The following is a 14,237-nucleotide window of genomic DNA, read 5'->3' on the forward strand; positions in this document are numbered from 1 at the left end:
AATCCTACTATGCTAGCTTTCTGTTAGCAGATATTGATAGCACTTACCTACTTGGAGCTTCGCACACCTTAACTGTGACTGCGCAAACAAGCTGCCATGTAGCTGTAGATGAGTCCAATTGTAATCAGCTGGCAAGTCTTACTACAGCTGATCAGTGGAATTTTACGTAGCTGGAGGGTAAGCTAGAAAAAACTTGACGTGCTAGAAAAAAACTGACTGCAATGTTAGAATCAGCATGCATTTTTTTGTTTTAATCAGCATAAATATCTAACTGAACAAACTTTTTTTTTTCAAATTGTACTTCACTGTAATATGGACTCATTGGTGTCCAGTGATCCCCTGTTTATGCTACATTTGCACTTTTTCCAATCTGTTTTTTTTTTTTGCTCTGTCTGTTGCGTACATGCATGTAACTATTGCTCGTAGTGATGGTAAGCAATCAGTCCTGGGGCAATTGGCATCTCCAAAACTGACAAGGAGGTTTTTAGGGAATTAGGGAATTTTCATGCTACCAAGAAGACAAATAGACAAGAACAAGTAACTAATCACATAAATGGTACTCTGCTGGTTTTTATGACGCAGTTTCTTGCTGTCATCGGTCTGATTACCTGCTCCTGTATACTGAGCTTCTTGTGCTAGCTTGAACTTAAGCTGATATTTTAATTAACACAATCTCTACATTCTTGAGACCTGTCAGCTGACCTGTCTGGGATTTTATTTAAAGGGAAACAAACCATTCAGAGTGCAGATATATCTTCTGTTTTACTTTAAGTGGCAACCAGTATTAGGTGTCTTAAAACTCTGTGTTACATTGGAGTGTTGGCCAGTTTAAAAAGAGACAGACCAAAGTAGTCTGGGTTATTTTAAAATCAGCTGATTTAGCTCAAAGTAGTTTCAGCATACAAGTAACTCTCAGGTTTAACATACTGACTGCAAGAAATGAGCCCTTTGCTCAAATGTATCAGTGCGCAAAACCATCTTGAGTTATGCCTGTGACTAATTATGAGCATTTTCTGACTTTTAGCCTGAACTTTGACTTTCACTGAGCTAACCTCAAATTCAACTCAGCTCCTGACCTCAATGTGACCCAGGCTGAGAGCCAGCAAGCAGCCCTATCACCCTTAAATCAAAGACTCTTTCCATATGTGTACCATCAATTCTGATCAGTGAGCTCTCTTTAAATAAGTACTCCTTTACTTTAAGGGCCCCATGATCAATTTGATTGATATTATTACGTAATCAGAGTAGGTCCATCACAATTACTTGTTTGTTCTACACAAAGAGGAGCCCTTTAGAGTCATATCTGTTCACTGAGTTTGGATCATTTAAATTATGCCAGAAACAACATTCACATTGTTCATTTCTAACCACCAACAGATTTAGAAAACACAATAAATCTGAATTAGAAATGGTGATAAGCATCATTCATATAAAGGCCATTGTTGTTCTGGGTAACTGAAGACTTTTGATGCATTGATGTCAAAGACAGCTGTTTTTTTCTGATTGGTGAGAACCAAAATACAACTGGTACCAGCTGACTAGGCTCATTGTTGATCGAGCTGAGTAATGAAATAAAACTCAGAGGAGGGTCAGTCTGATTTTTATGCCAGTGATGAATATGGAAACTTGGAACAACACGCATCTGCAGCTGAGTGGCCGTGAATATTATACTGGCCGTACAGCCTCAGTACCTCTTTTCTTGGCATCTGTGTCATGTTTTTGAGCATAACGTTTCTTTTCATCACACACCAATAATTCAGTATTCCAGTAGGGAGTCCACAGAAAGGCTGAGAGCACAGAAGTGGTGAGTCTGTGTGTGATCACTTGTGCATCCCTAAGCCTCTGTGCTGCGGTCTTTTTCACCTTTGATTTGCTCTAACAGCCCTCCTTTTTCTCCCACTTTGTCTCCCTGTCTCAGCACTGTTTGTTTTGCTTGAGTCACTCCAAAAATGGTGTGCCAAGTAGAGGGCCATTTGTTTGTCGCTTTGATTATGAACAAGCAATTTCCCCCCGGGGGCGGATGGTAAGTACCCTCGGGTTACAGCAGGTGTGTGTTGATGCACATTTGCATCTGTGTGTGTGTGTGTGTGTGTGTGTGTGTGAGAGAGAGAGAGAGAGGGTGTAAGAGCCTGACATAACGGGGCCATTGGGTAAAACCAGTTTTGGCTTTTTGTTGTTTGTACTCTCATCCTTGTATGAATCATGAAAATACAGCCTCTTTCTCTTGCTCTATACCTGAGTGTCTTTTTTCCCAGTCCTTAATGTGTGTGTATATATATATATGTGTGTGTGTGTGTGTGTGTGTGTGTGTGTGTGTGTGTGTGTGTGTGTGTGTGTGTGTGTGTGTGTGTGTGTGTGTGTGTGTGTGTGTGTGTTCCTGAGGTCTGACAAGTCTCCCTATTTTGATGCAGTAAGCTCTGAATATTGAAATTCTGTAAACATGCTAAAATCTGGAGGTGGGCTTCATGACTGATTGCTAATGGACACATTTTCCTCCTGACTTCACTCACAAAAAGTTTCACTAGTTGCTAAGTATTTTGTACAAGAGGTTGGATAAGCTAATGTGAGAAAGCAGCAGGTAAAAGGAAAATAGTGGGAGGGCGATTACTTTTATCGTGGCCCCCTGTGCACTCATGCAATTGTCATGCACTCAATGAAACTGCTTTTATACTATCAGTATTCTCTTTCCTGCCTGTTCTTCTCTACTCTTTCATTGATAAAAAACAGTGAATACTTAAACCACATCCTATTGATGTAAAGCTGTCATCCTTACATATCATGTAAAGCCTTCAAAATTACTTTGTTTTATTTTACTTTTCAAGTTTCACTTTGATGGTTTCACCCATCGCACTGACACACTGTGAGGGACGTGCGCATACATGAAAAGGGTCATAACAACAGTAAATCGTTCACTGCTGTCTAAAAGAAACATATTAAAACAATTCTAAATGAAGAGACCAATAAGGAGGACTTGAAGGTAGTCTCAGAGCTAACAGTTTTTTTTTCTAAAGACGGAGTATTGTGCTTTTTTTTAGCTTTATACTGTGCTTCTGGTCCCTGAAGTGGCTTGATATGATTTACAGCTCAAAAAACCCTGATATTCTCAATCTGTTGTTTTAGAATTCCCTTATTTGAGTCTCTGTCTGAAAAACTCTGGTTTTGCTGCTGTTTAAGGCTCCCAGCTCCACAAACCCTCTCATTGGCCTGCCCTCTCAAGGCTTGTTGAGCCTGAGATATGGGCAGACCTTTGTGTTTGAGGCCCACCTCTCCAACGTGTCATTAAAAAGTAGGAAGATCCTTTATGCAACGACCCTATCATTTAAGCAAGTCCCATGCTGTTTCAAGACTGGCTGTTTTGATCAGTTTTCAGACAGAGTTGAGGATTTCTACAACAAACTACTATGCAACCATGTGAAAATCTGCATGTTTAGTATAGATATCCAGCATTGACTTCATGTTCATGTACACATTTTAGGTATACTACTGCACTTTAAATTAAAATGACAATTGAAAAAGAAACACATATTATAATCAGTGTCTGTTGATTGTAATACTTAAATCAGGTCATTAAATTAATGTAGATAATGTGAATATATAAAAGCTGATGCTTGTGTTTTTTTTTAAAGCAGACCTGGGTGAAATGGCACAATAATAGACTTGGTTCATCCAGACATAAGCAAAGAACACATCCCTGCAAGAGAAAAATTTATAACCTCAACTTCCTTCAACTTTAACGACCATAAACTGTATGCCAGGAGGCTGAAGTTATAAATTGTGTTCTCATTGTGTCAACAGAGTGATCAGGTCTTTAAAACGTTTACATGATTTTCTGTTTAAATATGTGGTTTCAGACATTAATAAGACAATTAAATATATGATGAAATATAATGGTCTGCTTTTTTACTTTTGTACTAACCACAACCAGGTGATCACATCATACTTTCACACCATGTGTAAGCTATTGCAGCAGTGTTTACATGTCCAGATTGAAAGTAAACAGCTGTGAAACAGGTCATTCAGTCTGCTGCAGGTCAAAATTGCAGGAATATGGTATATTTGAGCTCAGATCAGTTTGATCACCAGATGTTCTGCTGTGTGGGAGTAGTGTTAAAGTTTTAACATACTAAACTCATAAATAATCGACTTACAGTCTAACACGAGTGGACTTAGTTTCTCTGTTAGTGTGAGAATTGTTTCAGCTGTGGTCTCCAGTTTTTCCCTCCTTGTTTTCGCTCTTGTTGCTTTATCTGACTGATTGTTTGATTGTGTTGATTTAGCATTAATTAGCCCCCTATCCAAATGTTAAGAACTCCTCTAATTGACTGCTAATTTGCATCTTTTACTGTGCTTGACTGTGGAGACAGTGTTTGTGTGTCTCAGTGTTAGTGAATGTTTGCTTTCTTGAATTTAACAGAGGGTACGGGGTTTGTTCTTTTAGTAAATCAGCAGTGCTGTGATTATTTTTGCCTGTAAGAGAAAACTATTATAACTGCTCCATATTCCAAGAATCAGTACAAACAACGCGCACCGATGATGGTGTTAGATTACCCTGTCCCTTTGTAAAACACGTCGTCACCCGTATGTACATGTGTATGTGTGTCTGTAGCTGAGTCATACAGGGTAAGTGATGACTCAGTTCTGTCTGTTGTGGCCCTTGTCTCGGCCCCATTAGGCTGTTGTAAGCAGCTTAAGTGTCTGTCCCCGCTTTGTTGGAGTTCTGAGTCCAGGACTTTAGAATCCCCAAAAGGGAGTAAATGACTCATCCTCGTCCTCATTCTTAGCCATCTGCAAGTCTGCTTATCTGTGTTTTCAGTGGTTCTCCATGTTGGATATAGAGCATACATGAATGTAAAAGCCTTTCTCTCGCCAGTATTGGCCTCAGGCCCAACAGGACTTGTTACCCCCCCCTTTAATGATCAGCAATAGTGTTTACAGGCTTAAACCTGCCAATTCTTTGTAAAATGTCCTTGATTTAAAGTAAATATTAAACATTACAAACAACTAACTTTCAGGTCTCTGAAAGAGAAAAAGTTCTGACTTTCTAACTTGAGTGACCTGCCAAATTTTCCATTTAGCCATCAGCAAATTGAGCGTGTTGGCCTACTAGCTAACTGCTTTTTGAAAATTGTGCTAACTGAAAGCAAATCACAGCAACCACACTTGCTTATTGAGGAACCTTATAGTAGTTCTATAAAGATTTGTTCAACTTTTCTTTAGATGAAGAAGGAGAAACATAATTAAACAATTCTAAGTTAAGTGTGTTGGTCTGATATTATATGGTTAGTTACAAAAATCAAGGCTTCTTGTTTTAGTTTATACTCCTGGGTCCTGATCAGCTGAGCTCATTTCTTGGCTCCATAGGGGATGAATTTTGTCATATTTAGTTTAAAAATATAAAAAAAGACTTCAAGAGGAAAGTGTGCAATGATTAAAATATCTATCATTGAAAAATTGTGTTTGGCACCATTGAGCTGTTGGCAAATTCTGACTTCACATTCATCACACAAAATCTTCTCGTGCTGAAATAAGCTTAGTGCTCATTGCTCTCCTTTGTGCCAGTCTGCTGGAAGCAACTCTAAAGCTTTTAAACTCACAGACCCCTCTGGAGATGACGCTGTTGCTCTGCACGTCGCCTCTCTGGATCCCAAAGTGTTTGTTTAATAAGCCTCTTTCATCCTTCCTCATCCACTTCACTTCCTGGCTCCTGAAGTGTGGTCCACCTTTATTTTGCCTTTCAAATTTCCTTTTTTTTCTCTTTTTCTTTCCACCCCTTTTCTCCTGTTTTTTTCCCCCTTCAAGCTGCTGGCTTCCAGTGTAATTGGTGCTTTTGTTGGTGGTTATATTTGGCAGCAGATTAACCCACTGTTGGTCTGCGAGTGAATATGGGCAGCGGGTTGCTGTGTGGATGAGTCAAAGCAATTACGCTGTGTGTTTTAATGGTAGACATTAAACATGTGACCTGCTGCAACAGTATGGCAAACTCATGTTTATTGTCAAAGAGGGACTATTGAACAGAAATTGATGAAAAAAATACATTTGTAAGGTCAAAATCAAACCACAGATTCTGTAGAAAAATGCAAAATTGTAGTTTCTGTTTATGATCTGTGTCCCCTGACACTTTCAACTGTATGCAGGAACACACAGTTCCAAACGTTCAAAAATCAAACATTTCAAAGAGCTTTCTGCATGTCATTGTGGACAATGTTGACCCTTGACCTCACAACTTCTCAAGTAGTTTTGAAGTCACAGACCCACCCCCAAAGCTGGAATAAAAATGAACAAATTATCAGTCTTCTGAGGTTGTTTGGTTTAAACTAGTCATTAAAACCCATGTAAAATGTTTCAGGACAATCACTTCTTTGTTTTACATTATGAGAAATACAGACACTTACTACTGAGTTTTTAAGTGACCTTTAAAAAGGCTCCCTTCTAGATATATGTCTGATCTTAATCCACACTTTAAAATAAGTTTGTGCCAATATTGCTGGTTACAGGTTATATTAAATTGCTACTGCTCAGCTCCCAGGACTCGATTGGTTTACAACACATCCAGGTTTCTATGACAACACCAGGCCGGCTGACAAAGTTTAGTAGTGAAAAGAGATAAAACACAGAGATCTGTGTTTTTTTCTGCTGAAAATAATTTCTGTGATTAATTTTGTAGTGATGGTGGACACTGGAGCCTAACTGTCAAAAAGAAAAAGGACAGAAGAGCAGAAGAAAGCTAATCAGGAGAGTGATACAGACCAAGCTAAAGGCTAATTAGCCTTTAGCTTGGTCTGTATGGCTTTATAACACAAGGGCTAAGCTGTTAGTGATTATGTTCATTCCAACCCACAGTCAGCAGTTATTCTGCAGTGGTTTGTTCAAACTCGAGAGTCTATCAATAAAATGAAGAGTGAGGTTATGTTAGCTCTGCTTCGTAGATGACTGGTAGGACATAGCTAACCAGGATTCACTAATGTTACATGGCTACTGAACTGCTTACAAACTGACAGTGTTTATTTATCGTCATGTCACGACCCGGCTCAAAGATCATGACAAAAAGGGAGACAAAACACCATGTACTTTGTTTGAAATGATATTTTATTAAACCAGATTAAACCAAATAAGACCAAATTAGAATTCAAAAATGAAGTATTGACTGAATGAGATGTGAAAGGTCAGCAAAAACAGTGGTGTGTGGTGTGCATGAGTGAAAAGTGTGTGTGTAAATGTTGTTAAATGCAAACAAAGGAAAAACGTTAGGAAATCATAACCAACCAGAACTAACAGAACACAAAGTACCTGTGAGGTGGGAAGCCAAAAGAGAGAGAGAAAATGAGTTACCCCAATCAGTGTGCTCCAAGAAGGAAAGTGCAGGTCAGACAGACCTCAAGGATGACATCACCAACCCTAGTGGCACTACAGGGGGCATCACAGTCACGTTAGCCTACAGATATGTCAGAGCAACAGGCTGCCAATGTCACTGCATATAGCCAGCTTCTATAACAATGTGATGTTGTGTTTCAAACTTCAGCGCTACGTAACTGTACTTTGTACTCCCTTACCTTGGCGTGTTATATCCAGTAAAAAGTTGTCTTGAACAAAGAAAATTTGTTCAGATCCGATCTCCATTTAATTCCAAAACAAACACACAGGGAGTGCAATTAAAACAGATCCTCCTCATAGCATCTTTAAAATATTCAACATTTGCTGATATCTGTGTCTGAAAATCTTTGACACCAAAACATTTCGTTTGCTAAATTAGGGGTGTAAAATCACTCAACTCAAACTTCAGTATTTTATTTGGCCCAGGGCCTTCTTTTGTCTGATTGTTGGGATTAGGACCAAAAATTGGCATGATTCTCCCCATGGTTAGTGCAGTGTGTACCCTTATTGACCTGAAGGACTTCTGTGTCATAGCAGTGAAATGAAAATTAAAGATCTGCTAAATCAAAGCACGTAAGAGAAGAAGAAATCTTACTTTGGTGGAGCTCCAGGTTTTAGGTCTGATCCTAGTCTTACATCAGAAGAAACTGCTTCCTCTCTGTTTATTTTATGGTTGTTCAGGACTTCAGATTCAGGCTGGAAGCTCCATGAGACAGTCTTGTTTTAAGGCTTCGTCCTTGGTCGGGGTTTATAGTAGAATGAAATATTCAGCATCCGGCACCGCTCTGTGACCCACTGCAGCACTACAAGAGAATTCACAAACATCCCGGCTGTAAACCTCACCTGCCCTTATGCTCTTCTTCACTTACTCCTCGAGCTTTTTGCATTTGTTCTTTATACTCTCTCTGTTTTTTCCTCAAGCACTGTGCAATGTCCTCCTGAATCCTCCTGCCGTCCTCTGTTTCTCAGCAACTGTGGAGTGCTTTGGCTGATTTATCACTGATATTTTTCTAAACCTTGTCAGAAACCTTCACATGGGTTTAATAAGCAGTGTGTTTTCTTTTGTCTTTTGGCACAAATACAGAATTTTATCAAACTGTTGCAATGTCAGTAAACACTCCATTTGTTTTTCTTTTTAAACTCTTCCAGATGAATGTTATAAAAAAGCTAAAGCACACATTCAGACAAAGAAGAAATAATATCACAGAGTACTGGCATGGAGTGGTATTAAAAGTATATTCAAAGCCTTGACGTTATAATAACTCATATATTCATTTCTCATACCCCATTTTTGACATTTCTTTTCTGGTTGGCTTGCCCTGGATGTTAGATAACCCTAGCTTTTGTTCTCTCCTGCCAGGCCATAATTTTCTTATCTGTGGTCTGAACTCCAGCAGGTTCCCATCATCCATCTTGACATTTTAATGGCCTTAACAGCACACACATCGTTCTTTGACAAATTTAGAAAAACACACTTAGTTCCATTATTCTTTAAATCCTTTAAAGCTGAGTGTTGGATTTAACATTTTCTTTTAGTGCTCTTGTCGGCCTGGACTGTGAGGCCTTTTAGCAGCCATAAAAACTGCGCTATGTAACTTGTAACTATTATTTTGTTTCGACCTGAAAAATCTGTTTATTTTTGTTTTGTTTTTCAAACTAATTGTGTTGTGGCAGAGCTTTTTGGTCATTAGAGGCCTCCGCTTAAGATTAAGGTTACAACCTTCAACCACAGCCAATTAATGTCCATCAAAAGCTGTGTCTCTTTAACTGACATCTTGCTTTGATGTGGTCATGAAAAGAAACAGAGAAAGGATAAAACACCAAAATTACTGCCCAATTATACACTGAGTGGATTCATGTTTGACAGCATCAGCTGGCAGGGGGTGACAGTTTAGATACTTTTATCTGTGCTAAATTGTATTGATAATGACATTGTTGTCTGAATTTAGTCTGAAATGTCATGCCGTCATCCAGTTATGAAAAGTCTGTCAAGAGTGCTTTTCAAGTTTTTTTTCATTGACCAGCACTGATTGATGTCAGTCAAAGGACCAAAACTTTATAATGAGCTTGGTTTAAAAAGCTTTTACAACGACTATATAGACAATGATGTAAAGAGCTTTTTAATGTGGTGAGTTTGCTGGAGAAGTTTGCATGTTCTCTCCTGGAACCCCGGCTTCCTCCCACAGTTCAAAAACACACTGGCTTCCTCCCAGGTTGCTGTCCATACTATATTTGGGCAGAATATGGTGATCATCCTTCACAGGGCTGACGCTTACAATGCAAGTTAATTGCTTCCCATGCCAGACTGAAAAAAAAAAAAAAAAAAAAAGAAACAAAAACCCAACAACATAATAACATAAAAGTTTCTTTGTGTGTTTTTTTTTTTTTACAGTATAACAACATATCCTCATGCTGTTAAAACATCCAAAATATTCTACTTATCTTGTTATAATGTGGAGCTGTTCATGTTGTAACACGACAACTTAAACTGTTTTTATGCACAAAGTTTCATGTTATAGTGAGAAGTTTTCTGCAGAAGTGGATTCACCATGATGAGCATCAGTTGGCTGACACTTGGCCTTGTACACTGCACTAGAATCACAATAACCTAAAACACGATTATGCTACTGTCAATACTTCTAAGACATTGCCATGTTGCAAAACACTGCATCATCTCACCATGGCTTCACATAAGCATAAAGTAGAATTTAACTAAATTGTGTAAGTAGGTGGCACGTCTTTATTTAGCTATCTGCTTTCTGTTTTCCCCATTAACATGAGCTTAACAGGAAAGTAGACAAGTTCAAACATGAAACTTCATACTCTTTAACAAAGCAAGTTTTCACCTTTTACACTGTAACAAGATAAATAGGCTTTAAAGTTCCATCCAAAAAAAACAACTACTTTTTCTCACTTGGTGTGGCAAAAAGTGCTTCAGTAGCCGCGTGCCACTATGACAGAAAACAGCCTAGGCTGAGGATTTACCTCTTTGTGAGGTGACAGGACACTATTATTGGAATAGTTCCTTCAAAACATTTTCTTAATTTTGCCTCTGCTGTTTTAAAACACATCTTAATGTACTTTTCAATATAATTATGTCTTGTGCTGCTATGATGCACTAAGGCTAGCCTGGATGTCTCTAAGCCTTGAAAAATGACGCTGCAGAGTCATTTCTGGTGCCCTCATCTGGTTTAAATTTTTGATGGTCTGTTGCAGTCTGATGTCCTGAAATAAAGAACGATGCTGTCCACTTGTGTTGGCAGTCAGGGTCGATTGTGTGTGTCTGTGTGTGTCTGTGTCTGTGTGTGTCTGTGTGTGTGTGTGTGTGTGTGTGTGTGTGTGTGTGTGTGTGTGTGTGTGTGTGTGTGTCTATCTGTGTGTGTGTGTGTCTGTGTGTGTGTGGGGTCCCTTGGGAAAAAAGAGCAGCCATGGCTAGACAGCACTGTCAAGGGAAATCACCTCGCAAAGAGCAGGGGGAAGACAATACCTGCAGCAAGGACCCACCTGACACACACAACCATCAGCCAGAACACACACATACATACAGACACGCTAACCACACGCTAAACACACTCTTTACGAGTGAAATCCATCTTTGTAATAGTTCACCTCTTGTTGAATGCTAATGCCTTTTTTCCTTTCCCCTCTTTTTTTTCCTCCCCTTTTCGCCTGTTGCTGCTTCGCCCTGTTCTTCCAGATGTGACTCAGAGAACCGTTACCTTGGTAACCCCCTCAGAGGAACATGCTATTGTAAGTATCTATCTGTGGCTACACCTGAGCCACACACACACACACACACACACACACACACACACACACACACACACACACACACACACACACACACACACACACACACACACACGGTAAGTTAGTTTTCTCATCAGTTTAAATCCTGTGATTCATCATGATCCAAAGGATGTCAGGTTTCCAGAAAGCGGTTACTAATCCTAAAGGCCGTAATGTTCCTGTGCGGGCCGAAACTAAATGCATTAATAATTTATAGCTGCCCAGCCCTACTGAGATACCTGTTGATGCAGACCAAGCTGACAGTGTGTGACAGACAGCTGGGTGTGAATGTTTTAAAAATTAAAATGTTGCAAGCACCAAATCAGCAAATCAAGCTAGCACTTGGGGCTTTTTGTCTTTGTTTTCTCACGTATCCCTGAAAAGTAAAATAGTTATACATATGAGTTAAGGTTTGCTTTCTCAAAGAACATGAACTTCTAGACTTTTGAAAGTAACTACACTCAAACTGCACGGAGGGGGAACTCACTAAGACTAGATGAGGCATCATCTGCCTCCACTATCTGCTCCACCTAAAGGTCGTATTCATGAAGCTATTCAAGTTGTGGAGCTCTGTGGAGTTTACTCCAGTTTTGCTTCTGATTGTGACTGAGATGACCTGCCACATTTCAACTCTGCTGCACAAAGCTGCACTGTGTCTCATATTGGAGGTTCTAAATTATATCCATGTGTATGATGAGCTGGATGGAGAGCTGATTTATTTAAGATGTGGCACACGTTTCACAATTTGTATCCAGCTAACTTCCTGGAGAGAGCTTTCAAAGACATCTCATTCAGATTAAAAGATAAATAAGAAGAGCACATGGTGTCACAGCCCATGTGTGCAGGGGTTGTATTTCAAAGTATTGTTTACAGATTTTGTTATTTTTAGGTCACCCAGAGGTGGAGGTGATGTTTTGACCACTAAAAACGTCAGGCATAACAAGATTTACAAACTGTGATGTAGTTAGTATCAACCCCCAGCTGATGAGCAGTTAGCGTCAATGTAATTGAAATGAATTAGTCAGCGTCAGAATCAGATTATATTGCAAAGTACATTTGCACATACAGGAAATTTGGCTTGGTGTGTTTGTGCTTACACGGAACAGGGGTATAAGGTGAGACTATAGTAACTACTTAAAGTATACAGGATTACAAGCTATACAGTCTGTGAAATAGAATTAAAATAATTAAGATATAAAATATAAAAATATATGAAAGTAAAGAATATTTATCAGGAAAAAGAAAATCAATATCATAATAGTAATAATGAGAAAAAAAAAGATACAAGGTGCATCATGGAGCTGTGCAATTAAAGTCAAGTGTGCCAAAAGCCATGCAGTCCTTAAGTGAATGAGAAGCTAAATTGTAGAAATTAAAGTAAGAAAAAACAAACACACACAAAAAAAATAAATAAAGTTGACCCATGCAGAGGCATGAAGGTTCTTTGTAGCCCATGATTTTCGCTTTTCTAGAAAATCAGAGCAGCTTGATTTGTTGGTTGCAATAATGACTGTTAAAGTTGGAAAAGCATCAAACCATCCATAAAAAGTTAAACTGCTCTTCTGATCCACTATCTGTTGTTTACAGATAAGCCCACTTCCCAAACTCCTAAATATCACGAAAAGTAAAGTTAGGAGACAAAGTCTAAGTGTTTAAGAGCTTCGAGGAGGGTATCAAAACAAAGCAGTATATTATTCTCAGTCTCAGTTTTGGCAGAGCCCTGAGTGTTTGCAACATGTTTGGACCCGTTCAAAATACAGATGGACTTCATTTAATGCACTTCAGAAATATTTCACACGCTTATATTTTTTTTGTGAAGGTACAGGGGTAAGCATGACCTTTGAAAAGTGTATTGCCTCCTGATTCGGTCGGATTTTTTTTAAGTAGCACATCAACTCTTGGCGTTTGAATAACAATTCTTTGATAATACAGCATTTGCTTCAGACAGAGGACAATCTTTGAGTTTTAGAGTTCATTATTTCACCTGGAAAGAGTTTTAAGAACACAAAAGGTTCCTTTAATAGATTAATTGATTTCAAGCATTTTTAGACACTCAAAGACATTGTTTTAGTCGCAAATCAGGTAACACAGTAGAAACAGTGACTAAGTGTTCTTTGATGTCAGTTTGAAGATGGATCCAACAATGCAAGACTTTCACTCAGCTTCCACTTAATTAGTTGGAATCTTGTGCCAAATAAAAAGTCTCAGTAATATAAAAGGTTCCAACGTTGAAAAGGCCTGTGGGAATGACAGCCAACTTTTGGGAGCTGTCAGTGTAGCCAGCAATCAGCCGTTCTGGTAGCAACTCAGGGCTTCTACTTCTGTTTCTGTTCCCTATACAACTGTTCACAGTCTGACACGAGATCTGCAGCCTGCACATGTATGCAGACATCTACGAATGCCCATGAATTAAATATTTAGTTTGGTTCACCATTTATCCATGTAGACCACAGATCAAAGCTGGGATGGACTATTTAATGCCTACATCCAACCAGAACACTTCTAAAACCAAAGTCCAGTCTTTCACCACCGGTTGTTGTGCAAAATCTGCAAACAGAGACAGCATTAGTTTTAAAATTGATGCTATAACAGTGTTCTGTTTTTGATGATGTTGGCAGGATACTTTGCAGGATTATGCATGAGAAAGGGGCATTGCTTTTTAAAAGAGTGTGTTTACATGCACTCTAAGAGTATCCTGGATGTGTTCAGACTTTGAAGTAACAAGATAAATTCTTATTATTCTTATCAAGTTTGGCCCTAATTGTGATTTTGAGAGACTGTTACATCTAAATATGCAAACAAGCTGCTTTCTAAGTATTCCCCATTGTTGTGTAAAAATAATAATAATAATAGTAAAATAAAATGAATATGACTGTCACTTTAAGAAATTAGGACATATAATACAAATATAAAATATAAATAAATAATACAAAGCTGGATTGTGCCATAATAATCAATGCACATCTATGAAAATAACAAAATCAGCATACTACTACTACTTCTACTACTACTACTACTACTACTAATAATAATAATAATAACAACAACAACAATAATAATAATAATAATAATAATAA

The 14,237-nt window shown here is 38.5% G+C and overlaps 1 protein-coding gene across 3 annotated transcripts in view; it reads left to right on the forward strand.

The window, feature by feature from the left end:
* Positions 1–14,237, forward strand: part of atrnl1a (attractin-like 1a) — a 384,223-nt gene that overhangs the window by 201,302 nt on the left and 168,684 nt on the right. For all 3 annotated transcript variants that reach the window (XM_074676260.1, XM_074676261.1, XM_074676262.1), the window contains one exon: positions 11,069–11,121. In XM_074676260.1, coding sequence (XP_074532361.1) covers positions 11,069–11,121 — 53 coding nt within the window. The remainder of the gene's footprint in view (positions 1–11,068; positions 11,122–14,237) is intronic.

The sequence above is a fragment of the Halichoeres trimaculatus genome, unplaced genomic scaffold (assembly GCF_033239565.1).
Source record: "Halichoeres trimaculatus isolate MK-OKI-2021-1 unplaced genomic scaffold, fHalTri1.1 fHalTri1_scaffold_8, whole genome shotgun sequence".
Classification (NCBI taxonomy): Eukaryota; Metazoa; Chordata; class Actinopteri; order Labriformes; family Labridae; genus Halichoeres; species Halichoeres trimaculatus.